This window comes from Glycine max, chromosome 12 (assembly GCF_000004515.6).
Source record: "Glycine max cultivar Williams 82 chromosome 12, Glycine_max_v4.0, whole genome shotgun sequence".
NCBI lineage: Eukaryota > Viridiplantae > Streptophyta > Magnoliopsida > Fabales > Fabaceae > Glycine > Glycine max.
Window position 1 is genome coordinate 9,214,071 of NC_038248.2, and position 27,720 is coordinate 9,241,790.

Sequence of the window (27,720 nt, forward strand, 5' to 3'; positions counted from 1 at the left end):
ATAAATTATATTTTAGACAAATAATTTGTTATGATATATTATTATTTTTATTCATTAATAATTTTTTTAAGGTTTAATTACTTATTTAATCCTATTGGTTTATTATTTGTACATTTTTAGTCCTTTTGAAATGATATTTTTAGTCTCTATAATTTATATTTTAATTTTTTTATAGTCCTTCTCTTTTAGTCCCTATAGTTTGAAAGTGATTTTTTAATTCTTATATTTTATATTTTAATTTTTTTTTAGTCCTTACTCTAACTACAAAAATATTAACGAGTAATTCATAATTAATTTGTCGCAAAATAATTTATAATAAAAAATAATTAATAATTTAAAGACTAAAAAGATCACTTTTTAAATTATAAAATCTAAAAAAGAATTAAATTATAAAACATAAAGACTAAAAAAATTACTTTTTAAAATATAGAAAGTAAAAAGATATGAATGATGAAATCAAATCAAATGAGTAATTTAATTATTTTAAAAATTAAGTTAAAACTAAAGATATTAAAGATGATAGATTGAATGAGATTTTGGATTTATAATGTTTGTTGATACACTTATTTGGTAGGGTAATTAATGTTAAGCATCGAATCTAAGAGAGCTAAAGAAAAAATAATAAATATGATGATGAGATTCACTAGAACCGTAGAAGTGATTTGTAAGAGTGGAAGTGAGATGAATCCTTACTCTACTTCAGTATTGTGAAAAATGATAGGTAAGGTCGGCCTGATCGAGATCTCGGTTCGAGCTTGTGACGCAAACCGGGTTAAGCACTTTTTTTTGCCTCTTGTCTCCCTCTGTTCTTGAATCCAAATTCGCATACTATTTTGTCAAACTGATTCAAAACTGAAATGCTTTTAAAGAACCTATTTAGAACTAAATTGATTTAATTTGAACTGGTTTTTAGCTGGTCCAAGAATTGAACCGATTCCAATTTGGTTCACAATGAGCGACACGATGGAAGAATCAAAATTAAAAAAAAAAATTGATTATAAGTGAACATCTTTTGTAGAAATAATTCAGTTCAAATTTGTTTTTACAACAATTCAATTCCTTTTTTTTTCCAATCCTTTCGGCTGAAAATCAATTCACACAAGAAACACTGATTTTCATATTGAAGATAATTAGGATTAAAAAAATGCAGGAAAGTTCTTAAAATTGGATTGACAAGGTTTGAAACAAAGTCGCAAAAACAAGTTTCATTACATTCACAAGAGGAAGTGTGACTTCAAAAGATTGTTTCCAAGAATCTTCTAATTTTTCTCCATGAGTGAGTTTGAGAATTATTTTTGATAATATAAAAAAAAGGCTCGATTTGTAAGGTCCTAGGAATGTAAAAAAAAAAAATGTTATAAAAATCGATATGGACTAAATGTCCAATCCAAGGCAAAGAACTGACTTTCAACTTGACAAAGGATGATTGAGGCCTAAAAGGTAATCCAGGACTTGAAGTATAAGAAAAAGGTGGATTATGTGTTTTTCTTATTTGTGCTAGATTTTGAAATATTTTTAGGATTTTCTTTATTTTAACATCTTTAACTAGTAAATAAAAAAATTAAACAAACAAGGAAAACAAAAAATATCAAATTATCAAGGAAACGAAAAAAAGAGGAAAAAGTAAATGAAACTCCTAGGAACATGAAAAAGAAAGAAAAAATGTATAAAAAATCGACATGGACTAAATGTTTTATTCAAGTTAAGAAACTGACTCTGAATAGTCCTGATAAATGATGATTGAGGCCCCAGACGTCATCCATAGCATGAAGAATAAGAAAAGGATGGATTTTGTGTTTTTCTTGCTTGTGTTGGATTTTGAAATATTAAGATTTTCTCTATTTTAACATGTTTGACTAATAAATAAAAAAATCAAACAAACAAAGAAAACAAACAAGTTCAACAAAAAAAAATCAAATTATCAAGGAAACGAAAAGAGAGGGAAAAGTAAAAGAAGGTCCTAGGAATGTAAAAAAGAAATAAAAAAATGTAATAAAAATCAACATGGACTAAATGCCCTGTTCAAGCCAAGGAATTGACTCTGAATAGTCCTGATAAATGATGATTGAGGTGTAGGACGTAATCTAGGGCGTGAAGATCGAATAAGAAAACAGTGAATTTTATGTTTTTCTTGCTTGTGCTGGATTTTGAACTATTTTTAGGATTTTCTTTATTTTAACATCTTTAACTAGTAAATAAAAAAAAAATCAAACAAACAAGGAAAACAAAGAAGTTCAACAAAAAAGCATCAAATTATCAAGGAAACAGAAAGAAAGGGAAAAGTAAATGAAAGGTCCTAGGAATGTAAAAAAAGAGAGAAAAAATGTAATAAAAATCGACATGGATTAAATGTCTTATTCAAGCCAAGAAATTGACTATGAATAGTCCTAATAAATGATGATTGAGGCCCAGGACATAACCCATGGTGTGAAGAATAAGAAAAAGCTGGATTATGTGTTTTTCTTGCTTGTGTTGGATTTTGGAATATTTTTAAGATTTTTTCTATTTTAACATGTTTGACTAGTAAATAAAAAATCAAATAAACAAGGAAAACAAACAAGTTCAACAAAAAATATCAAATTATTAAGGAAACGAAAAGAGAGGGAAAAGTAAAAGAAGGTCCTAGGAATGTAAAAAAGAAATAAAAAGTGTAATAAAAATCAACATGGACTAAATGCCCTGTTGAAGCCAAGGAATTGACATCGAATAGTCCTGACAATTGATGATTGAGGCGTAGGACATAATTGAGGCCTAGGATGTAATCAGAGAACATAAAGAATAAGAAAAGGATAGATTTTGTATTTTCTTAGTAGTGCTGGATTTTGAAATATTTTTAAGATATCTTATATTTTAACATGTTTAACTAGTAAATAAAAAAATCAAACAAACAAGAAAAACAAAAAATTTCAATAAAGAAATCAAATTATCAAAGAAACGGAAAGAGAGGAAAAAGTAAAAGAAGGTCTTAGGAATGTAAAAAAAATAATAATAAAAATTGACACGAACTAAATGTCCTGCCCAAGTCAACAAATCGACTTTGAATAGTCCTAACAAATGATGATTGAGGCCCAAGACATAATATAGGGCATGAAGAATAAGAAAAAAGTGAATTCTATGATTTTTTTGCTTGTGTCGAATTTTGAAATATCTTTAGAATTTTCTCTATTTTAAAAGAAGAAAAAGTAAAAGAAGGTCCTAAAAATGTAAAAAAAAAAGAAAGAAAAAAATATAATAAAAGGGAAAATGTAATAAGACCTTATTGTGTAAATATCATCAAATAATGTGATTTTATTAATATCCAGAACATTTTAGAATTTTTTTAATAAAATGCTATCAAATATTTTTTATTATTCTCAAGTTTTCTTCTCAACATAATGTGTGTCTTACTTAGAATCAAAATTACTCAACAATGAGCAAAGAGGATTCTTTTGAAACATTACTAAAATGGGGTTGTTTTAAATGTTGAATGAGTTAAGTTAACAGTTTGATCCACAACCGAGTTCATTGTCAGGGTAATATTATTTTTATTTTTATTAATTATATTTCTAGTCTTTAAATTATTTGTAAAATTCACTTTTATTGTCTAGGGATTAAAAAAAATACTTTTCCATTGTTAATTATATTTTTAATCCCTAAATATATTAATCACAAAATTTTAGTATATTTGATTCCTATGTTTTTCGTTTGTTAACAATTTTAGTTCTTATTCTCCGGTAACAACGTTAATTATCGATGACATAATAATAAAGTTGATAGCTAACATGATTAAAGAGTTAATACAACAATGACATGTAAGAACATTTTGTAAACGTACTCTATTTAATTTCTCATATGTTAAAACTAACATAGAGTGACATTTCCACTATTTTCGCTCTCTCAATTAGACTTTTTCATTAAATATATATTTCACATATTATTATTGCAATGATAAAAAATTTTCTCTTTTAATCATATCAAAACTACTGCCTTTTAGCTTTACTTGTATAATTTATTTTTTATTTCTCTGTCATTTTTTAATCTATCAGCTTTTATCTTCATATTGAAATTGAATTTCAATATTTAAAAGAATTTTCTAATGATTAAAAAATTATATCATAATTATAAATAGTAAAATATATTTTTTATCCTTTAAAATATATGAAATTTAATTTAAAATTAATCCCTCTAAATTTTTTTGTCCCATTTCAGTTTCTCTAAAATTTTTAACATGGTGAACATGAATATGTTAAAATTTTAAAGAAAATTTTTGGAGAACAATTAATTCTAGATTTAACATATTTTAAAGATACTAAAAACATATATACTTACCCTGTCGTAAAAAAATAAAAAACTTACCCTAATATAAATATAAAATTTAATTGTATATTGTAAATACTAGTTTTTAATTAAAAAATAATAATCTATTTAATAAAAACTTTCTAATTAATTCGTTAATAAGATTGAATATCCAAAGTTATTAAACTATATATGTTAAGTGAATCCTATCCATAAGAGATATTACACGTTATTTCCCCATTTTTAAAACGAGCTTAGGTCCGAGTCTTTAGACTGTTTCAATAGGTTTCGTGATTCTCTGCTTATAACAGAACTTTTTTTCAAATCTAAAACAAACTCTCCTATTTAGCTGTGTACTTTTGAACAGTTCAAAACCCGATCAACAAACCAAGATGGGAACATACACATACCCACAAAAACACTGATATCATAACAACAACTAACTAAAAAAGAAGGCAATTAGCACAGGGAGATGATATTGCAATGGAAACAAGATCCGCCAAACGCAAGAAGATGGCTCAAATTGTAGAGAACGATGCCAAAGCAGCCACGGATCGGATCAGTGATCTCCCTGATGCAGTTCTTCACCAAATCCTTTTCCTTCTCCCCATAAAATGTGTTGCACAAATGAGCATTCTTTCCAAGAGATGGAAGTTTCTTTGGTCCACTTTTCCCGACCTTGACTTCACAACCCTTAACCCATTTCAAATCTCTTCCCAAAGCGTCAAGTTTTTGGAGTTTGAGAAGCCAAGGCAACCTTTGGATTCATCACGAATGGATTTCATCACCCAAGTTCTCTCTATTCGTGATAAGCATTCAGATATTAGGTTTCTTTGTTTTCGTGCGCGTTTGAGTTTTTCGCGGCTGAATAGTTTGATCCGTAGGGCCATTAGGCACAACGTTAGAGAGCTTGATATTGGAGCTTCCACAGTGTGTACAGATGATTACTTCAACTTTCCTAGGTGTGTTATTGGAAGTGAAACTCTTAGGGTTTTGAAACTAAAATCAGGGTTTCGTTTGCCTCCTTCATCGGTTATGAGACATGGCTTTCAATCCCTACAAACCCTATCTCTTTCCCTAGTCATTTTGAACAACCAACCTTCTCTTCCTGATTTGTTCTCGGAATCATCTTTCCCTCTTCTCAAGACCCTAAACCTCGATTCGTGTTTGGGGTTAAAATACCTTCATGTTGGATGTAGGGCTCTTGAAGATTTGAATTTGGAGAGATGTTATGAGCTAGAGGGCTTGGATGTCTCATGTTCAAAGCTTGAGAGAATGAGATTGGCGAAGTGTTTTGATGCCTATAGTGACAAGAGTTGGGTGAAAATCAATACACCCAAGCTTGAGCGTTTGTGTTGGCAACATAATGCAATCACTGACATGACTATGTTTGGGCCTTCAAATTTGTTGAATGAGGTCACGGTTGGTTTCTATGTTTTCACTAGAGATAATATTCTGGGTAAGCTTCAAAGTGCCATTGATCTATTGTCTGGACTCTCTCATGCGCGTTCTTTGTCTCTTGAAAGGCAAACTATTGAGGTAAAGTTCATTTTCTAGCTCTTTAGGAGTGCATAGAAATTTATGGTTGCCAATCAAATATATATGAATTCTCAATGTATATTCTGCTGCATGTTTTGTGCAAGAGTAGTGTTCAATTTATTTTCGTTAGTTATGAATAATCGGCACAGTTATTCTGTCTGATTGTAACTCTTGAATAGTTTAAAGTTACTCATCTATCTATACATGCATATGAGAAATGAGTTATTGCATTGTGCCAGAAAGAAAAAAAATGCAATAGTTACAACTCATCATATCGCATAATACTTGAGTTTTAGATTCTAATAGTACCACTCTAGATATACCACCAAGAAGCTAGTGTTATAAATGTCCTTTGCTCTCTTATGATAATATATATATATATATATATATTTAAATTGTGGTATGGCAAGTCAGGTCAATGCATTTTGCATTTTAGATAATATAAATTTCAATGCATTTAATTTATTAAATATTTACCGTTTGAAATCAGAGAACACGAAAGACTTTTCTAATTTTCCTTTTTTATGATACAATGAAGACATTAAAATTTGAACTCAAGATCTCATATAAACTACCTAAATATCTCTCATCAATGCCAGGGGATTAGTTTTCTAGTTTTGTAAATTGTATAGTATTAACTTGTAACTTGATTGATGCATAGTATGATTTTTATTTTATTTATTCGTTCATGATTATGAGAGATTGGCCATATATATTTGATGAGCAAGAATCCTAAATATTCATTCTAAATTTGTCTGGCTGATATAAATCTCAACTACTTTCTGAATCTCTTTTTGTATTTCCCTTTTTGAATTGTATAGACTACAACTTTATTCACTTGCTTCCTTTGGTATCCTGCAGATCCTATCAAATAATCACCTCCTTTTTCAGCCATTTTATAATCTCAAACATTTAGAGCTGCATACTGGTTTCAACAAAAGTGATGTTCCGGGATTGACATGCCTATTCAAGAGCTCTCCCACTCTCGACACTCTGATTCTCAAGATCATTCACGAATACAGGATTGAAAGAAAAGTAAGCTATATAGTCAACATTTATTGTTAATTTGTTATTTTAAGCTTGCTCATATATACAAAGCACTACACAATTTATCAAAGTTTGTTGATTTCCCTCTTGATCAGGAATGGAATAGAGACTTATGGGACATGACTATCACTGAGGGAGAGCAGTATTGGGAGTCTCAAATCCGAACTCTTGAATCTTTTCTACAACACTTGAAAGTGGTGAAAATTCATGGTTTTCTTGATTATGAGAATGAGGTTGCACTTGCAAAGTTTCTCCTCAAGCATGGGAAGGCCTTAGAAGAAATGATATTACACACAGGACATTGCAATGCAAGAGATACCCTTAGGAGACAAAAAATAAGGTCACAAATGATGGGATTTTCTTGGGCTTCTTCTAATGCAAAAGTGGCATTTCAGTAGGTCACGCAGCATGTTCTCAGAAGAACTTTACTTTTAGTTATAAAAAGAACTTTACTTTTTTAATAATAAAATATTTATTTGGAGTTCTTTCATTTATTTGTTTGTTTATCTTATACATTTAGGTGAAATTTATGGCATTTACTATTTATATTTAAGCTAAAGAGACAGACTTGCTTAATCGATACATAAGTTTTTTTCCTTTTTCTTTTCCTGATAAAATGTGTAGGATGTGAATTTCACAAACTATTAAGTTATTTCTTTAAAAATAGAATAAAATTTGTATATCCGAAACAATTTATAAGTGTATGTACAATAACAATTAAATTGAGTGGTTTATTTATTTAGTTTTTTTCCTTAAAAGTAAAAGGTGTACAACAGAACCGACAAAAGAAAGAATTTATAATTTTATATTACTATCATCTTAGAATAAGGGTTCCTGTTAAAAAAAGAGTTAGATTACGAAAATTTCATACTTACGTAATTAGTTTGTTTCTTGTTTTTGAAATTCGTTTTATATGTTTTAAAAATAAAATAATTTTAAAAAATTATTATTGAGAATAGTTTCTGAAAAAAATTCAAAATTAATTTGTCTCCTTTTGATTTTAAAAGTAAAAAACCAAAACATTTTGAAATTGTTTTAGTTATTCTTATTTTTTATTATTATTCAAGTTTTTCCTTATACTTTTCACATCTTTCTCCCTAACTCTTACGTTTTAAATACTGTTTTGTAAAATAGTTTTTAAAAACTAAAAAAACATAATTACAAATAAAAGTATATATCCTTACTTTTCAAGAAAATAAAAAAAATGACGTTTAGTTTTGTTTTTTAATTTTGTGCATGAAGATTTAGGAGTGCAGATGACGTTCTAGAAGGTCTTCAAACTCAAAAAACATTTAGAGATATACTTATACTTACCTTACTTTAAAGAGACGAATCAGGGATAAACATACAATTTATTAGATGCGAGACATTATCTTACTTTAATCAACCAATCAATTAAGGTTTCACATTTATTTTTTTACATTATCCCAAAACTTCATTTTTAATGGTATAAAAAGAACTGTCATTATTTCTTTTATTTTCACACAAAGGATGGTGCATAGGATAGCATAAAAAAGAATGAGAAAATATTATTATAAAAGAAAATAAGATTACAAATCACTACTTAGTACAAGATTATGTCAAAAGTGTTGGCTAACAGGTTAAAATCTCTGTTGGATAAATGTATCTCATCGGAACAGTCTACCTTTTTGGAGAATAGATCAGTCACAGGCAATGCTTTGACGACGTTTGAAACCATCATCCACCATATGAAATGCAAGCGCAAGGGGAAGAAGGATGAAGTAGCTTTAAAGGTGGATATAAGTAAAGCTTTTGACAAGATCAAGTGGAGCTATCCAAAAGGGATCCTAAGGAAGATGGTCTTTTGTCAAGTATACAGTTAAGGTGAACGGTGAAGGGGTGGGTCCTGTTGTTCCGGGTCGAGGCCTCATACAAGGTGACTCGTTGTCACCCTACTTATTCATCCTCTAATGTGAAGGCCTCTCAACTTTGATTAGAAAAGCAGAGGCATAAGGAGATTGTATGGAGTTCAAGTGTGCAAAGGGGCTCCTTCCCTCTCACATTTGCTTTTTGCTGACGAGTGTTTTTTATTTTTAGGATAAATCTAGAGAAAGTGCATGCATGAAGGATATTCTCTTTACCTATGCGAGGACCTCAAGGCAAGAAATCAACTTAGCCAAATATGAAATTTACTCCGACAACCACACTTCTTAGGTAGCAAAGGCTGATGTGATTTCTAACATTGGAGTCACTGAAGTCTTGGGCACAGGTATATATTTAGGCTTCCCTTCGATGATAGGTAAAAAGAAGTTGTTAGAATTTTAGGGGATCATTATAAAATATCAATAACCACCAAGAGCACATTACATTAGATTATCAGGAGGAGTTTTAGGAATACCTGGATCCATAATGATTGATCAACAAACGCAGCGAAATCTGAATCCGTAGATAACCGATGGCTTCATGGTTCTTCCTCAACCAGAATCTCTTTATTCCTTAATAGGACCTTCCTAACTCTTGAGATGGGGAGAAGAAAAACTATATGTGACAGTTCGATATATTGAGAACCATAGTCTTCTTATAGTGTGTTAACCTAATAAGGTTCTCATTATCAACTTATGAAATAAACTCAAAGCTGTAAAAGATGTGATAAATATCAAGATAAAAACATCGAGGAGTTTTCTATTGAACTTTCTCTTATCGTATAAAAAGGTTTTTCTCTATTTAACGTTATTCTAGCGCTCTTGCACCGAGTAAATACTCAGACCATGATTCCTCACAAGAATTAGCCTAACTCTCTTAGCTTTTGTTCTTGATTCCTTAACAAACTCATTCTAAAAGAGTTGCAATAAGCATACAGTGCAAAACATACTAGATTACTGCATTCTATTCCTAGATACACAGGCCTCTAGCTTGCTCTATCAAGTTCTAAGGATTTAAAGCATTTTCCAATACTCAAAAGTCTAACTAAACATACAAATGGATGATCAAGCTACAAGCATGTAAAATAAGTACAGATAGAAGCAAAGAACACCATAAAATAACATTAAATAGATAGTTAGAGGTTTACATTAAGAGTTCAGTATACTACTCCCCAACAATGAAGTTCTTAGCCCTCCATTAACATGAAAAGCTTCATACAAACAAGAAAATGAATATTTTTGTGAAAGAAAATGGAAAAGGTTGAAGAAGAATGTCTTCTCTCCAGCCTCTCTACCTTCTTCTCTCTGTTTTCACGTAGTTTCAGCTGTGTCTAGCTTGGTTCTTTGGTTTCCCACTAACTCAATGTTTTAAAGGCTCTTGGACTTCTCGGCACACGAACGCTCACTCAACGAACATGTCTCGCTGAGCGAGAATAAGTGAAAATCCGCTAAGCGAGCTTGGGCGTGCTAAGCGTGAGAAGAGACAACGTCCTCACTGGGTGGGCTGGCTGCGCGCAAAGCACGTTGATCTCTGACTTATCCTCTTCTAGGGTTTTGCATCCGCTAAGCGAGCTGGCTGCCTCGCTAAGCGGATGAGGCTCACTTAGCCAATCTGCCTCGCTAGGCGAGTTCATCAACAACTTTTTACACCTTCTCTTCTTTAGTCTACAAACTGAGTTGAATTCAACATTAGATCACAAAAATGGAGTTTCTACTCTATAAATTCACACAAGAATGAAAATATTTACAACTTCCACAAAAAGAACCATAAATTGGAGACACATTGCTATTTTCTTACAAATTTTCACTGCACTAAGAACTCATGAATAGAAATTAACAAACTCCCCCAAATTTACAGTTTTGCTTGTCCTCAAGCAAAGAAAATAACAGATTACTTGTCCTCAAGCAAAATGACTTAACAATGGTTAACCAAAATGGTGTTTGTCTCAAATGTATCAATCACACAAATAGAGATAACTACGCATGCATCAACCAAGAACCTTTCAAAGTGAAGTGCAGTATTTTCAAAGATATGAGCATGTGCATGAAGCAGCAAAAGTGAAATAAGCTAGCAAGCATGATAAGTATCAAGGAAGGTAAACCAAGCTTAATCCTTACGACCACTATTTCTCTCTTATGCACAAGTGTTTAAGGTAATTCTTCAAATAGACAACTAACACAATTCCCAAATTTTGCATTTAATCTCATTTCATACAGTCATAAACACACAAAATGAATCTGAAGGACTTTCTTTAGCTTATAATGAGGCTGGGCTACAAACAATTCATGGTTTTTCTAGGATGCAAAACTTAGGTTCTAGGAGAGCATTCATCCATAGATTACCTATTTCTTTGCCCTTCCAGCTTTTCTTGACATCCCACAATTAGCAATGAAGTTACAGCACAATTAATAGCACACAAAGCTTCTTTTATTTCTTATATTCTTTTTTTTAGCAGTTTTTAATTGCTGCTAATGATTGAGACTTTAACTCTTTATGTAGTTGTTACTTACATTCTTGAAATATAAATCACCCAAACACACTCCCCCAAATTTGGGACAAATTTGTCTTAAACCATACAATGCTCTCCTATAACCTAAGGTTGGGTAAGCAGAGATCGCATTTACATTTAGGTTTAGGGTTCAATGACTCATTCATTCATATTCAAGCTCAAAAAGGGTGCAAGGGTCCAATCATTCATGAACATGGTAAGGTTGTTTGGCTAAGTGGCTAAATCAGTTCAATCATGGCCTTCATCATTTCCAAATCATGCATTCATTCAATATTCAGAGATTCATGCAAAAATCGGTACTTGATGCTAGTCGTTCTCTCACAGTTTAAGATTCACACAACTCATCGGGTTACAAAAGTTGGTTACCTTCACTATTTACCTGTCCTACAAGCTAACATTTTCACTCGCGCCCCTAATTTCCATGCTTTTTCTCTTCTACATACAACAGACTTATTCAAGGTATATGATTTATCGGCACACATCACTCATATCATGCAATCAATTCAGATCAAACCAATATTAAAACAAACACCATTGCTAATTAAAAAACAAAAAGTGCAAAATAAAACCACTATCAAACTTCAAAACCAGAAAAATGTTCAAAAGCAGTAAAATACTAAGTAAATAAATAAAAGCTAAATTAAAACTGTTCAAAAAGCAAAATAATTAAATCAAGTCCTATCAACGTTAGTCATCCTGAGTTGGAGCTGGATCGTCCTGAGGTGGAGTGGGGTCATCTTGAGCTGAAGTGGGCCATGGGTCCCAAGTCCCTTGCGCCGCAGTGATATCACTTAAGCACTTATGTTATAAAGTAAAAAAATTCTCATTTAATTTTAAGTTTTGTACCACCCAAAAAAATGTTTGCAATAGGAACACTTAAATATCCATAAAAGAACTCATAACTTGCAACATTTGAATCACACAAGAAACTAACTTTATTATTTCTAATTGAACAAAAATAACTGAATTTGTCCAAATTAGAAATAAAATTTGGTTTAATAAATAGCTCAATATATGTCTCCACCAAATTCAAATGAAATTGAGTCTTTTAAAGCAACATAAAAGTTCTCATAGCTTCAACTATAACTTTATGTCATCGCTCACATAGAAGAATCTTTCATTATCACTTGGCGGATGACTCCATAGGTAGCATCGTATAGACATGCTTTTGTGAGTAGTAGAACCAAAATCTACCTACAAACGTCCTTCGATACAAAACGAAATTAACTTTAAAACAAATAAAAACGAGAAGTTTACCATTTTCACACACTAAATAGTGTAAATGGGACCCTTTTTTATATGTCTCATCCTACAAAAGCAAAAAGAAAATTCCTTATCTTGTTCTCTTGTTTCTTCTCTAGAAAAAAAAATTATGCAATATCTTCAACTCTGAATTGACTCCTCTCAAACTCTAAATTTTATACATGCAACTTTGGGATTTAAATAATATGAGTAATTTAAACCATAATAGTAACAACAACAACAATTAAAGAAGAGAACAATAAACATACAATGCTCAAATAATCTTTATGATAAATTTCAAGACCCAAACAAGATACCTAGTATACCATTAATCCTCAATCTTTGGATTGAAAAAGACTAACTGCAAGTGACATTCTCAACGCATTGATCAAACATTGGTGATAAGTCCTGTCAAACAAAGATTGTCTTTGGACACTCTATTGCTCACATGAAAAACTTATATGATGATTATTCCAGTCAAATAATGATTATCTTTGAACATTTCATTACTCACATGGAAAATCACACTATTTATAATCGCTACATGTTTACCATCGCAAGCATGTAATTATTCTACCAAATTATGTCTTCCTTTGAGTCAAGCACAATTTGCATGAATAATTTCATGCAACATTCATGTAAATTCAATCAAATCAACTTACGCAACAGAGGTTACTTAGGCAACATGTTGTTTCAATCAATTTAACCAAAAAATACAAGTTTAGTTATATAAAAATATATATAACAGAATATGCAAATATTTTACAGAATAGACCCATCACAAGATACACAGCACAACATTAATTCATAGTCTTTGGACAGAGAAACTAATTTGCAATTGGTACTCTCAACGCAATGATTAAATATTGACAATAAATTCTGTCAAATCATAGTCTTTCTTTGGACCAACTATAATTCACATGAAAATACCTTATAATTGTCACACATTTATCATCACAGGTAAAAAATTATTTGGCCAAATTGTGTCTTCCTTTGGGCTAAGGACAATTCGCATAAATAATTTTATACTAATATCTATGCAATTCTAATTGAATTAATTTACGCAATAGAGATTGCTTTGACAATATATCATGTCAATTAATTTAATTAAAAATAACTAGATATGCCAAATAAATGGGAAAAATCTGGTATTGCTAAATTAACTTCAATCATGATAGCAAAAAATATAAAACATTAATTACGACAAGTAAATATTATATCTTTAAATTATATTTAATGTTATCATTGATTTATACTTAAAATACCACAAACATCTTTCTTTTGTTTCTTTTGCTTAGAGCAGCCTTAGTTTTCCTTTTCTTTTATTCTCAGAGGTTAAGCTTAAATGAGCACTTTCAAATGTGTCTTTCTATAGCCTCTCTTCCTCCTACACAATGAGATATAAGCTAATTAATGGACCATTTGTCCTTCTGAGTGTTATAGTTCACTTTGAATTGTCCAAAGTGTACAGTAAGTGAGATCAAAACTAAATGCACGAGCAATTCTTCACCAAGCTCTATCTTAAATGCTTTCAGTTTTGATGTCAAGTTTGACATTTTCATTATGTACCTCCTTATATAACTTTTCCCCTCCTTTTTTTTAACAAAAAAAAGTAACAAATAAAAAAAAAACTGCATGCATAAAAAACTTCCTTATATATATTATGAACAATAGCTATGAAGAGAAGCCATTCACATATCCAAATAGTGATGTTAAAAAAACAAAATACACCCAAATTTAAATCAAATATCCAATTTACCAACAATTAATGTGTTGTTCCAAAAAAAAAAACTTGGATTCATATAACCAAAGCAATCCAAGTATAATTGGAATCAAATAACTTTAAATCCTAATAATCTAATAGTAATGGCGGCTCTGATACCACTTGTTGAAATTTCAGGGGATCCTTATAAAATACCAATAACCACCAAGAACACATTACATTAGATTATCAGGAAGAGTTTTAGGAATACCTGGATCCATAATGATTGATCAACAAACGCAGCGAAATCTGAATCCGTAGGTAACCGGTGGCTTCATGATTCTTCCTCAACCGGAACCTCTTTATTCCTTAATAGGACATTCATAACTCTTCAGATGGGAGAAAGAAAAACTATATGTGACGGCTCAATATATTGGGAATCATAGTCTTCCTATAGTATGTTAATCCAATAGGATTCTCATTATCCCCTAATGAGCCAATACTAACATCTGTTCATTTAAGTCCATATCATTTGATTTGGTTGTCTAATGGACTCACTTAATTTGATCACATAAAATAAAATCCACTAATAATAAATAAATAATATAATTATCTTATAATATTAGCCCACATTAATAATTAATAATTGAAATAGAGAATTCCAACAGAAGGTTGTCTTCAATTACTTAAAAGAAAAAATGTAGAAGAAAATTTTCATCTGGTAATTTATCTAGAGTTGGTCATGAAGTATTGGTTAAAGTCGTAACTCAAGTTATTCCTACTTTTTGTATGAGCACTTTCTTCTTACTTGTTTTTCTCAGTGATGTGTTTAGGATGATCAACTCTTCTAGTGGGGCAGTAACAATGCGACGGGCAAAGGAATAAAATGGCTTAAATGGAAGCGTCTTTCTATAAGGAAGGAATTTAGGGGTATGGTTTTCGACACTTCCAAGGATTCAATCTAGCCATGCTAGCGAAGCAAGGGTGGAAACTTTCCACTGACCCAGATGCTATATTATCCAAGGTTTTTAGAGATAAATATTACCCAAGGGAGGTCTTTTTAGGGGTTGTTCTAGGACGCAACCCAAGCTTTGTGTGACATAGCATCCATGCTATTCAGGTGGTGGTTAGAAGAGGTTTTAGTGGAGAGTTGGAGAGGGCTCAAGAATTACAGTTTAGCGTGACCTGATTAAAGAGCTCTTCCAATCCTTGTGTGGAAAGAACTGTTGTCCCGAGCTTTTAAGATATCTTTGTGGTTGATCTTATTAATGAGGACAACGGTTCTTGGAATTCTAAAGATTCCTCGGTGTAGCGAAGTAAGTATCGATTTAGTTATTTGGTACTTTTTCTAATGGAAACATTGTTGGATAACAACCATTTAAAGGTTCAAGGTTGTTGGAATGCTATCTTGAAGCTCAAAGTCCCTAATAAAGTTCGGGTTTTTTTGTGGAGCTTGCTAGAGGTTGTTTACCAACTCGCCAATGGCTTCAAAGAAATGGCGTCCAATGTCCTCCTTGTTGTAGTTCTTGTGAAAGGGACTTAGAAAATGAATGACACATTTTTGTGGTTTGTCCTCAAGTTTTTTCTTATTGGCATAATGTCTCAAGAACCATGTGGATTATGCTCAAAGTTTCATTGATCTAATCTTTTCTATGCAAGGTGTCTTTCCTTCAAACCAAGCAAAACTTTTTTGTTATGATGCTTTGGAGTCTTTCGTGAAGGCAGAATAGCAAAATCTAGGAAGGCATTTCCCATAATCATGTTGTTGTTAGCCAAAGAGCCATGGACAATATTCAGGATTAAGAGAGATCCCATGTGAAGAAGCTCCATATTGCTCATCATCCTAGTTCGGGTCCTGGCAATATGCTGAAATGTAACATTAATGTTGTTGTTTTTAGTTTGCAAAAGGGTTTTGGGATTGGTTTATTTGTTAGGAATGATAGAGGTTTTTTTGTGAAAGCCAAGATTGCTCTTTTTTATGGTTTTATACCAACAGTAGAAGATTGCTCTTTTTATGGTTTTGTGAAAGCCAAGATTGCTCTTTGCCATGCTATAAGCTGGTTGGCTGACCTAGGTTTTGATAATATTATTTTTGAAATGGATTGCAAATTAGTAGTGGATGACATGAGGGAGACTTGTTTAGTATAGTCTCAACTTGGTGCAATCCTTCACTTTTGCAAATACAAACTCAGTTTTTTTTTTCAGCACTCTGTGATAGGCATGTTAGGAGATTAGCCAATTTTGCTCACTCTTTAGCTCAAGCGACAAAACATTATGGTAGCTCTACAGTCTGTGATTACATACCTTCTTATATCTATGACACTATTATTAATGAAATGACGTGATTTCCTTTTGTAAAAAAAAAAAAAAACTTGTTTAAAGAGAGTATTAAAATATATAAGACACAACTAGTATTCTTTTTTCTTTTAAATATTTATTATCTGAACAATGAAATATGTTTTATGTTTTAAGCTATGTTTGAAAATTAAAAAAAATTAAATCTATAATCTATAATCTATAATTTTAAATTAAAGAATCCATAAGTAAATTCAGATGATATGTGACCAAATCAGACAATTTCTCAAGGTTTATATGACATGTGTCATCATTTGGTAGTTTTTATATTTTAGTTAAATGTATATATATTTACAAAAAAAATATTTATATAAAGTAAAAGAATTATTAAGAAATACATTAATAATAATAATAATAATAATAATATTAAATATTTGTAAATAATAATTTTAATCCTGTGCGATCCCTGAATTATTACACTAGTTATTTATAAAATGTGATCATATAAATACCATGATATTCCCACTAACGAATGAGACGACAATATTAATAAAGTGGGAATATTTTGATTTAACTTTTAATAAAATATCCTTACAAAGTATAACTAAGAGACTAATCTCTCATGTCACAGATGATAATAAAAGTATTTTTTTGGTGAATACAAAGTATCTCGAACCGAGAATCAAAAACTCTTGAAATTAATTTGAGATTTAATTAAAAATACTTCTCTTATGCGTAAAAGGATAAAATTATCTTATAATTATATCATTAGCATGATAATAAACCCTATATTTGTGGGTATTCCTCCAAACTCATCCTGATTTTAACAAAAGATATTTAAGTTGACCGGGTATGGGTTGGATTTAGGGATTATCCGACTTTTAATCTAGGTCGGGATCGGGAATAAGGATATCACTATCAGTCCTGTATCCGTTACGATGATGAAATTATTAAATTTTATCTATTACTCGTTAAATTTATTTTAGAATTTTTATATAATTTATGATTCTTTTCTTGACAATTTTTGTAGACAAATACGTAATAATAAATTTATTGATATACAAATAGTTTAAAATAAATGTGTAACAATCAATTTATTTTTTCTAAAATCAGATTTTTAATATAATTTTTTTACAAAAACAACATATTTTACAAATTTGAACCGAGAGCGAAATAGGGGCGAAAATACTTAATACTCAACGGGTATGGAAATGAAATAATAAATTTCAATCCATCATATATCCGAGACGGATGCATAAATATGTTAGGGAGTTAGAGTCGAAAACTAGAGAGACCATACCCGTCTTAGTCTCGGTTATCATGTTTATGTGTCACACACTACATTAATCATTATATATGATAAAAATAAAACACTTTATATCTAAATTCGAAGTTCATTTTCCTATAATTAAAGATGTTAAAGTAAAACTCTTTATAAAGTAAAAACTTTATGAATTAAATCACAGTTTACTTTCCTTCAAGAGTTCAACTAATCACCGGTAATGCTGAAAAAAAAAAAACTAATCACTATTACAACATATTTTGGGTATTCCAATACAAGAAAAAACTTGGTGCATGAAATGATTTTTTTATCCATATTAAAGCTGGCATCAGACCAAAAGAAAATAGCTGGCAAACATAACAGGAGAGCAAGAATTAGGTGCCGAACCCAATCATCATCCTTTTCTCATTAAGTAAACCAACCATCATTTTATATGCACTGAACTTTGCCATCAGAGGGTGATAGTACGTTCCAGGCACTAAGCTATACCGGCATACAACGGTTGACTAAGTATATAAGCTCTAGCTTTGTCAGTCATAAAAGGGAACTTAAAGGATAAAATAAGTGCATATTTGATTCCATCTCCAAAAATCATATTTAAAGTAAAATTACATAAAAAAAATTATGCAAAAGCAACTATAATAGTTGCATTGCAAATATACTTTTAACACTTTTCTATGCGTTTTTAAACATACTATAAGTAACTCAAAATAGTTTATATTAAGTATATATGTATAAAAAAAATATGTGAATTATAGTACCAATAGTTATTTTTTTATCAATAACTGAGACTATTAATTTTAGTTTTATTCAATTAAGGAGCCACATTTAAAAGGTAGAAAAAGATTAAAAAAAATTATGAGTTTGTCTCAAAAATAACGATAGTGATACCAATGTATCATAAACCTATACTCATTCTCTTTTTTTTATTTCCATCTTTTTATTAAATTATATTATTTATCATATATGTACTTCTCTCTCTTGAGATGTTAAACAGCATAGGACCATGTATTTTATCCAAAAAATAAATGTACACTAATTTTTAAACACTAAAGTCAAGATAATGATAAGTTCCTTTAAAAAAAAAAATGAGATCGAGACGCATGGAAATCAAATTTGGTGCATGTATTTTGCCTGAAATTGGGAGAATGGTGAGTGGGAAAAGGTATAGGCAAGAAAAAGAAAGAACTGACCCTACATGGCAAACCCAAATTATAGCCCCTCTTGATCCATCTACATCTACTGTTACTATGTGGCGTGAGTCAATTCCCCGATATTTGGAAGTCGATATTTCAACTAGAATTCTACTTACGCCTTTCTAATTGCACCTCATCATTTTGTTACTAAATTGAGGTGATCCGAAGTGATTATATAAGTTACTTGTTGAAATTTGTCTTAGTCTCGTAGAGTCCCAATAGAGAGAATGATGGCGTGGATTCATTAACAGAGTTGTCATATATTCTATAAGTGTAATTTTTCTTAAACTCAAGCACCCTATTATATTTTACACCTGTTTGTTGGTTTAGTTTGTGAATTGCGTATCATTTTAGTTTCGGACTATTCTTTAAGTTGTAGTAAAAAAATTTAATTATTATTTGGACTTTTTTTTATGTTAGGCTTACACTCAAGTTATCTCATAACACACAATTTAGTTTATTGCTCTCCTGTAAAATAAAATAAATAAAAAATTGTTGTTCCTTTTAGTTCGTCCAAGTTTGCATTTTTTCTCGGAGACCCAATTAATTTCATTTTTAGTTGGATCGGTACAGAGCTGTTATATCATTAAACGACAAATTGATCAAACTAGGCCCCTTTTAGAAACTTATTTTCAAAAGGGGGCTGTTTTGAAACTTTTTCCTAGGGGGTGGTGGACTCGCCAGTGGAGTTGGCGAGTTGCTGTCCACGTGGCGGATCCCGCCATTCGTACTGACGAAATGCTTTTTTACGAAAAAATTTTTTTAACTTTAAACGGGTATAACTTTTGATAGGAATGTCCGTTTGAGACCCATAATATGTCAAAATACTCGAAATTGAATGAAGAATCCTTTGGCAAATTCCTGGTCAATTCATGTTTCCAAAAAATGGATTTAAGATTCAACCACCCATTTTTTTAATCTTAAATCCTATTTTTGAGCTACTTAGAGACGTGTTTTGGAAAAATGAGTTGACCAAATTCCCTTTGGCAATTTACCAAGGGATTCTTCATTCAATTTCGAGCATTTTAACATATTATGGATCTCAAACGGACATTCCTATTAAAAGTTATACCCGTTTGAAGTTAAAAAAAATTTTCCGTAAAAAAGCATTTCGCCCGTACGAATGGCGGGACCCGCCACGTGAACAGCAACTCGCCAACTCCACTGGCGAGTCCACCACCCCCCAGAAAAATGTTTCAAAACAGCCCCTTTTGGAAATAAGTTTCTAAAAGGAACCTAATTTAATCAATTTGACTCATTAAACCTAGTTAGAATTTTTCATGCAGGTTAAGAGTGATGATGTAGAGTGACTATTGAAATTGTCATATTGCCAAAAAGGTCTAGAATTTTTTTTTGAACTCAAACAACTCACTGATATGTCCTTTAATTAGTTGTTATGCTTATAGATGTGTCCCTCCGTGCAATGATATTATTAGACACTATTTTCCCTATACTTGATTGATTACTAGACATATGTGTGTTCATAAGTTAAGTTTTTTTTTTTTTTTTTTTATAAACTACGTATATCTTTTATTATACAGAATTCAAACTTAGAGACCTCTTATAAGTAATTTGCAATAATAGTTAGCCACCGTAGATTAAAAAGATCTTACACTAGATTGGATAAATAAGAACTTCAAAAGAGACACTACAACATTAATGGACGATCGACCATGAAGGTTTTTCTACGACTTAATACAACAAATCAAAGATAAAAGCAATATCTCCATTGCCTATACTATAGCAGTACTCATACGTTATTATTATTATTTGTTGTCAAGAGGGTACATGCACCACTTCTTGTGACCAGGAACCCACAGTGGACATTTTGGACTGAAGTAATTGGAAACAGTTTTCGAGTCAAGAAGCTCAACAATGGGAGCATACTTCACACAACGAGGTGTCTTGTACTGATTTATAGACGCACCCTGGCTAAGAGCAAAGTCCATAAGCTTATCAAAAGTTCCATTCTCCACAATCTTGATTTCCAATGGCCCAATGGACTCTGATACTCTTCCTTGTCGATACACGCTGTTGAGAGACCCTTCAACTGCAAAGCAACACTCCTCAAAAACAGAACTTGGAATTGGGTTTTGATTTTGATCAATGTTGTTGTTCTTGTTCATGCTGATTTCCCAGTATAGTACATAGTGGCCAGGGATAGTGGACGTATCAGCAAAGCTTGTGTATTCTGTGAGTGATGCACCGAATAGTGTAAGGTGGTTGGCTCCATTTTTCACAGCGTTTTGTAGCTCAACCTCATCGGTCTTGTCGGAATCAATGCTAAGAACCACGTTCTTTCGGCACACGAAATTGAATTGAGGAGCATTGTTCTTGAATCCTGCTACACGGAGGATGTCGCCGACCCGGTACCTGTAAAGTCCTGTTTGGTTGTGCATGGTGGCATAGTTGTTAGAAGCTAAATAAATCAAACAAAATAGTAATGCTATTTTTTAGGAACTTTTTTTCTTTCTTGGAAAATGTTAGGAAAGATTCTTTGGCCAATCAAAAGAGAGTGACAGGTATACATGTGGAGAGAAAAAAAGTTTATTTTTGTTAAAAACATATGATCTTTTTGAAATTGAATAGAATTGGAACTTCACCTGCATAAGTGGTGACCACAAGCTCATATTCTTGCCCCAGCTCCACATCCACAAGATCAACCAAAAGTTCCTGCTCGGTGTAAGAAATTGAATTCGCATGTTCCTTCGTCTTATTAAGGGGCAAGAACTCAAAGTAAGCCATGGTGGGAACAAGGGTATAAGACACCTCACTAGGATCACACAAAGGGTTCAAGTTGAGTCCAAAATAACACTCAGAAGAAGCATACATGGTGCAAACAAGAGGGAGACCATTGCTATAGTAATCCAACATAGGAATATACTGAGCCATGGTTCCAGTCACAATAACATCAACGTACTTGGTATTAGGCCACAACCTAGTAATTATCCCTTTCCACAACCCCTTCTTGCACTCACCCTCTATAAAATCCGCAAGTTTTGGGTTTGGTTTGAGTACCCTCATGATGGCTTCTCTAACGGATGAGTCAGTGATTTCAGGGCCAATGGTGCCATTTCTAATGTCACGGCACAAACACACCCAATGCTTTTCCAAGAACTTAAGGGCACGGATGAAACCTGAGGCGAAAACAGCACCAACACGGAGAACATGCTCGTTTTGTGAAAGTCCACAGAGCATTTGAGAGTACATGCTTTGGTAAGAGTCTAGGCAGAGAATGGTCTCAATGGGGCTAGTGTAGTTTGTGTAAGGGTCAAAACAATGTGTTTTGTTCTTGAAGTGTGAGCTCCTGTAGTAGCTTGTTAAAACTGGACGAGCTAAGAGTCCACCAGGGGTTTTGGCTTCTGATTTTATGAACAGAAAGTACATTCCTTTGCCTTTGTCTAGGCCAGGTACGAATTGCTCCATCACTGGCATCAGGAGGCTGTAGAGTAATGATCTTCGCTCTAGCTCCTCTTCTATGGTTGGCATCAGTTTTCTCTCCCCACCAGATGTTCCAGAGCTATATTAAATCAACAGAATAATGTTATTTTACTCACTCTTTTTACAACATGCACTTTTTTCATAATTTTCTTTATTATAATTCACATTCTCTTGTTTCTCTTCTTATTTCTTTTTTATTGGGAGATCACAGATGTGTTAATTAGTAAAAACTTGTCCTTAAGAGAATAAAGAAAAAATAGAGAGAGAAATTGATATATATATATATATATATATATATATATATATATATATATATATGCGATTGAAAACGTAAAGATAAGAAAAAAAAATGAGATAAAAGTGAAATATGTATAAGAGAATAGAGTATATATATATTTAGGAGTATCTAGTCGTTAAACTAGTGTAGAAAAATGTAATAGTACACTCCATTTGAGATCTAGGCCAGGCAAAAAAAAAGGAAAAAATATTAACCATGATAAAGAAGAGAAATAAAAAGAAAGTGAAAAAAAATGAAATGAAAGAAAATAAATTAATTTATGTTTAAGAGTTGAAGTAATATTGCTCAAATAAATATAGAACTAGCTAGCCCCATATCAACATCAGTTACTCTTAATTGCGCAAAATATATATGCATGTTCCAAAGACAACTCACTTCACATCACCTTTTTGCACGTTCCTTTTACACTCCACAAAAAAGCTTTTTTTGCTGTTTTATTGTCTCACGTTATTTTATCACATGAGATACAATATAATTGAAGGAAAAATGAATGATGTAAAATAAATATTTTTGTCCCAAAAAAAATACTGGTTCTTTCCTGCACCATGACTCACACTACGTCATTTTTATTATATTTTTTGTTTAATTTGTTAATTTATTTTATATTTATCTCCGTTTTCTTTTACATCATTATGAATGTTTATTATTTTTTTCCTATTAAATTTCCACGCCAACGTGTTCTGCTAAAAATAATATCAATAAAGTAGAGTACAAGTAGCACCCCATTTTTTAGATGAATAGAAATAAAGTAGGAGAGAAAAAAAATAAAAGAAGAGAGAAAAATATACATATGTAATAAATAATATAATGAAACAAAGAGAGAAATAATGGGGAAAATTTGAATGAAAGTGAGAAGAAAGAAAAATTAGGTATATGTCAACAATAACACATGAATATACCATCAAAATATTTTTCGGTGAAAAAAGAAATAGATTTTTTTTGTTAAATTAATTTTTCAGTCCTTTGATTTAGCTTTTAGATTTAATTTGAACATTTAATTTTTTTTTAGATTTAATTTGATCTTTTAGTCTAAATTATATAAAATCACATTTTGTCGGGATTCAAAATTATCATTGATTTTAAACCATCACAGAATACATATTTTTTTAAAAAAATAAAGTAATTTTAAAAATAAAAAATCAAATTGAACAAAAATAATAATAAACCAAATTCAACCTAAATAATAAATTAGAGGGAAAAATTAATTTAACACACTTTTTATTATCAGGTGTAGGTGGAGATTTCAATTATAAGAAGAATAATATTATTAAAACTAAAAAAATGAGAAATGTAAAGGAAGAGGATTGAGGTTAAAATATAATTATATACTGACCTAGTGAGGAACTCAGAAATAGGTTTGGAACATAAAATTGGGGAGGTATCACCATTAGCAATGCGATCAATATCTGGCTTTAAATCCTCGTATGTCACCACAGGCATGATCTTCTTGAAAGTTTCTCTGTCTGTGCGTCCATCCAAGCCATGGCGTTGAAGGTACTCAGCATGTGCACTAGAAGAAAGGATCTCAGCAAGGACCCTTTTCTGAATTTCATCAGCGTTGCTAGTAACATCCTCAATGTATTTCAGAGCTTTCTTGTTGTTGTGCTCGATGATGCTACTAGTATTAGTAGCACCATCATGTTTGCCATTTGGCTTGTTGCAAAGGTAGTGGCTATGAGCCTCAGGCATGGTTATGGATATAAATTATATATGTAGCTAATTAATGAGAGTGTAATAACAAGTATACTACTGAAAAGGTGTTGATGGTAATGGGGAATGGAACTGGAATTGAAGGAACAATGTTGTAGTGGAGACCTGACTTTGGAATTTGGACTTGAGAGAGAGAAGTGTGTTGGAAAACAAATCCAAATGATAGGACATATATATAGGGAGCAAGGGAAGGTGGTTAGAACTTAGAACTAATTGAAAACTACTTGAGAGATGGGAGTCCAATAAAAACAAAAAAATAATATAAAAATGAAACAGTATATATATAAACTTAAAATGACATATTCCAAGAAGGTTCGTGTTTGGGGTAAGCTTAGCTAGGTTTAATGTTTTATTAACTAATCATCAAATTATACTAACCATTATTAACTTATGAAGGTGTTCTCTAATTTACCCCAAGTTAAAATGAGATTAAACCATTCTATAATTTCTTATTTGTGTAATTAATTAATAATTAATTACAACTAATCATCTTAAAGTACAAATAAAAGATAATTGCATCAAAATTATTAAACAGGTGCATCGATTTGTGTGGAATTATTTAAAAAAAAAGGAATAATTACACAAAAAAAATGATAAAATTATTTAACCTCATTTTTATTTAGAATAAATTAAACAACTTAATCAAAAGTGTTAAATAATCCAATCCAATAAAATATTTGTCAGTGTGATATTTAATTTATTACTAATCGCTCTTCATGTGCGGGTAGATCAACTGTTGCTCTTACCTATATCATGGCACGCATCACTTGGCACTATATTCCTTAGTCCTAACACTTGAGGGATACCATTAAATTTTCTACCTAGCTAGATAGTTGGTAGGTAGGGGCAAAGGCTAACTCTAGGTTTTGAATTAGGGTAGAGGAAACAACGTAACGTAACATGAAAAAAAAAAGATATATAAAGAAAAAATTGAAGATAATTAAAAAGAAAAAAACAATTTTTTTTTACATTATTAATTCATTAGAAATTATTTTTTGTATACTTTTTTACATTTTATAATTGCATGACACAGTAAAAATCTTTTACATTTACAATGCATGTATTATCTATTTTGAAATAAAAAATAAGAAAATCAATAGGTTTTTGGAGAAAAAAAATACTACTTCATTATTTCATTATCTTAATTAAATATGTTTTCCTCGTAAGTCAAAGCTTATTTTTGTCCTTATAAATTTATTTTTTAATTATAATTTCTATAAGTTATAAGATCTTTTGTTATTTTTAATTCTGCATACTTATGTTTTTTTAATTTTAATTTCTATAAATATAAATTTATGATGACTAAAAAAATATCTTACAATAACCAAAACTAAAAAAATATTAATTTATAAAAACTAAAATTAAAAAAACTTACAAAAACAAAAAATTAAAAACATTAACTTATTAAAAAAAAAAACATATTTAAGCTTAGCACAATTCTTTTTACATTTTTGGAAAGAGGGTGAGAGAGGGGAAGAGAAATCTAAGAAAGAATGATAATAGGGGAAATATCAAGTAAAGTAGGGGAAAGTACAGGTGTGTACTGGGTACACGCGTGCGTGTACTCCGCCGCTTGTTCGCAAAACCACAAGCGCTCTCCGTAACTTCATTCTCTACTTCTACGCCTACGCACCACTTTCTGTTTCACCTGCTTCATCATCCTAGAATTGATGATTAAAATATATAAATATAAATATCACATTCAAAAATTGTTAATGTATAAATATACTTACATGAAACAATATAATCTTATTTTGGCGGCCTTCATGGTTGACTCATGTAGTATATATATTAAGTTCCTAATCCTAACTTTTCATTTATAATTAAATACCCTTAATTTTGACTGAAATTTGTAATATGCATGTCTTATTTTTTAGAAATTTTAACCTTCTTATTTCCTCTAAATTCTTTAATTTTTTTTTTAAAAGACAGTTTCGTTGTGTTTACATTTCATGATGTTCTCTGCATTTTTCATTAGTTGGATTATTTTTCATATGATCATTTTTCAAAATGAAATATCGGTGCAAATGATGCACTCCTTCTGTCCATAATAATTGTTGTATAAAAAAATAAGTTTCAAATTGTCATTTTATTTTTTAATATAATATTAATTATCTTTTTTTCTCTTATGCCTCTTATAATATTAATGATGGACAATAAAATCTTTTGCTAGATAAGAATAGTAGTTTGTCTTAACTTTAAAATAGAAAAAAGTTTCCTAGTATTAAGTTTTAATGCAAAAAAGAGAGAAAATATTTTAATGAAATTAATTATTTTTCATTTAAAAAAAAAGAATGCAAAAAGACATACATTTTGAAAATTGAGAAAAGAAAAATGTATACATTGAAAACTATCTTGTTATTTTGTGTGTAAAATTAAAAGCTTAATATTTGGCACATTAAAATTGTAGATAAATTTATCGCAATGTACCTTACGAAATTTTAATTGATATACATCTTCGGGACAATATAAATTAAATCAGAAGTGAATATATTATTACTTGCTCGATCACCTAATTTATAAACAGGTTCATGTTCATCTTATTAGTCAATATAAATTGTAATGTAAAGTGATCAATAATTTAGTAACTTGAAAACCGGTCGATGATATGATGATCATGAATTATAGTTAAGTATCGGAGACGTGTTATCTTTTACAAAATATACAGGGAAAAAGACTTGTGCTTTGAATATCTATTATCTACATACAACTTTTTGTGTAATACAACACATATAGGTTCCATGCATGCTTCTAAAGTGTGTTGCTTTTTCCTTAAAGACTTATCAGTTTCACGATTAAAATGGTTTTCTCTGTTGCGTTAGCTTCACTCTAACTGCCTAACAATCCAATTCATCCGACAGCTGCATGCCCAAAATGAAGAAAGAAAGTAATTTTTATTTTTATTTTCCAACCAAGATAGCGATAGATGATGAAGATAAAAGCTAGTTGCCACTTCAAAGTTGTTGTACCTTAATTCATCAATTATATTCCAGCAGCCACCACGGATTATCCACGTGCCACACCACACTCTTCCACTGAACTAGGGTTTACTTCGAAGTCTCTGTCTCTAGCTTTGGTTTTTATACACTTATTTTGTTTTTTTCTAAATTTAATATTTTTATTCTCTCCACTCATCTTGCAGTCCCTCTAAGATTTTCGGATTTGATGTGTTAACTGCAGGAAAATTAGAAGAGTCACATTATATGTACATATAAAAGAAATTACTAAGATGTACGGAAGAAAATAAAATATTTTAGAGTAAAACAAATTGTGTTTTGAAGTAGGATATAGTATGAATAC

General features: G+C 30.8%; 2 protein-coding genes across 2 annotated transcripts; one reads left to right on the forward strand and one right to left on the reverse strand.

Moving 5' to 3' along the window:
• The first annotated feature begins 4,758 nt into the window (after positions 1 to 4,758).
• LOC100819136 (putative F-box/FBD/LRR-repeat protein At4g03220) lies at positions 4,759 to 7,259 on the forward strand. Its single transcript, XM_003540814.5, has 3 exons — positions 4,759 to 5,814; positions 6,676 to 6,849; positions 6,957 to 7,259. The coding sequence occupies exons 1-3, from the start codon at positions 4,759 to 4,761 to the stop codon at positions 7,257 to 7,259; spliced, it is 1,533 nt and encodes a 510-aa protein (XP_003540862.1).
• A 13,136-nt stretch (positions 7,260 to 20,395) lies between these two features.
• Positions 20,396 to 24,564, reverse strand: LOC100819676 (indole-3-acetic acid-amido synthetase GH3.6). The gene is made up of 3 exons (XM_003540815.5): positions 24,044 to 24,564; positions 21,575 to 22,491; positions 20,396 to 21,354 (listed from the first exon to the last, which is right to left on the reverse strand). The coding sequence occupies exons 1-3, from the start codon at positions 24,397 to 24,399 to the stop codon at positions 20,738 to 20,740; spliced, it is 1,890 nt and encodes a 629-aa protein (XP_003540863.1). The 5' UTR covers positions 24,400 to 24,564; the 3' UTR covers positions 20,396 to 20,737.
• Between the last annotated feature and the right edge of the window lie 3,156 nt (positions 24,565 to 27,720).

Bases quoted from the DNA above. Each gene is read 5' to 3' on its own strand.
- LOC100819136 (XM_003540814.5), top strand. From the start codon at position 4,759: ATGGAAACAAGATCCGCCAAACGCAAGAAGATGGCTCAAATTGTAGAG. The intron at 5,815-6,675 runs GTAAAGTTCATT...GGTATCCTGCAG, and splicing joins TTGAAAGGCAAACTATTGAG to ATCCTATCAAATAATCACCT. The intron at 6,850-6,956 runs GTAAGCTATATA...CCTCTTGATCAG, and splicing joins AATACAGGATTGAAAGAAAA to GAATGGAATAGAGACTTATG.
- LOC100819676 (XM_003540815.5), bottom strand. From the start codon at position 24,399: ATGCCTGAGGCTCATAGCCACTACCTTTGCAACAAGCCAAATGGCAAA. The intron at 22,492-24,043 runs GTCAGTATATAA...GATTTAATATAG, and splicing joins ATTTCTGAGTTCCTCACTAG to CTCTGGAACATCTGGTGGGG. The intron at 21,355-21,574 runs GTGAAGTTCCAA...ACAACCAAACAG, and splicing joins TGTGGTCACCACTTATGCAG to GACTTTACAGGTACCGGGTC.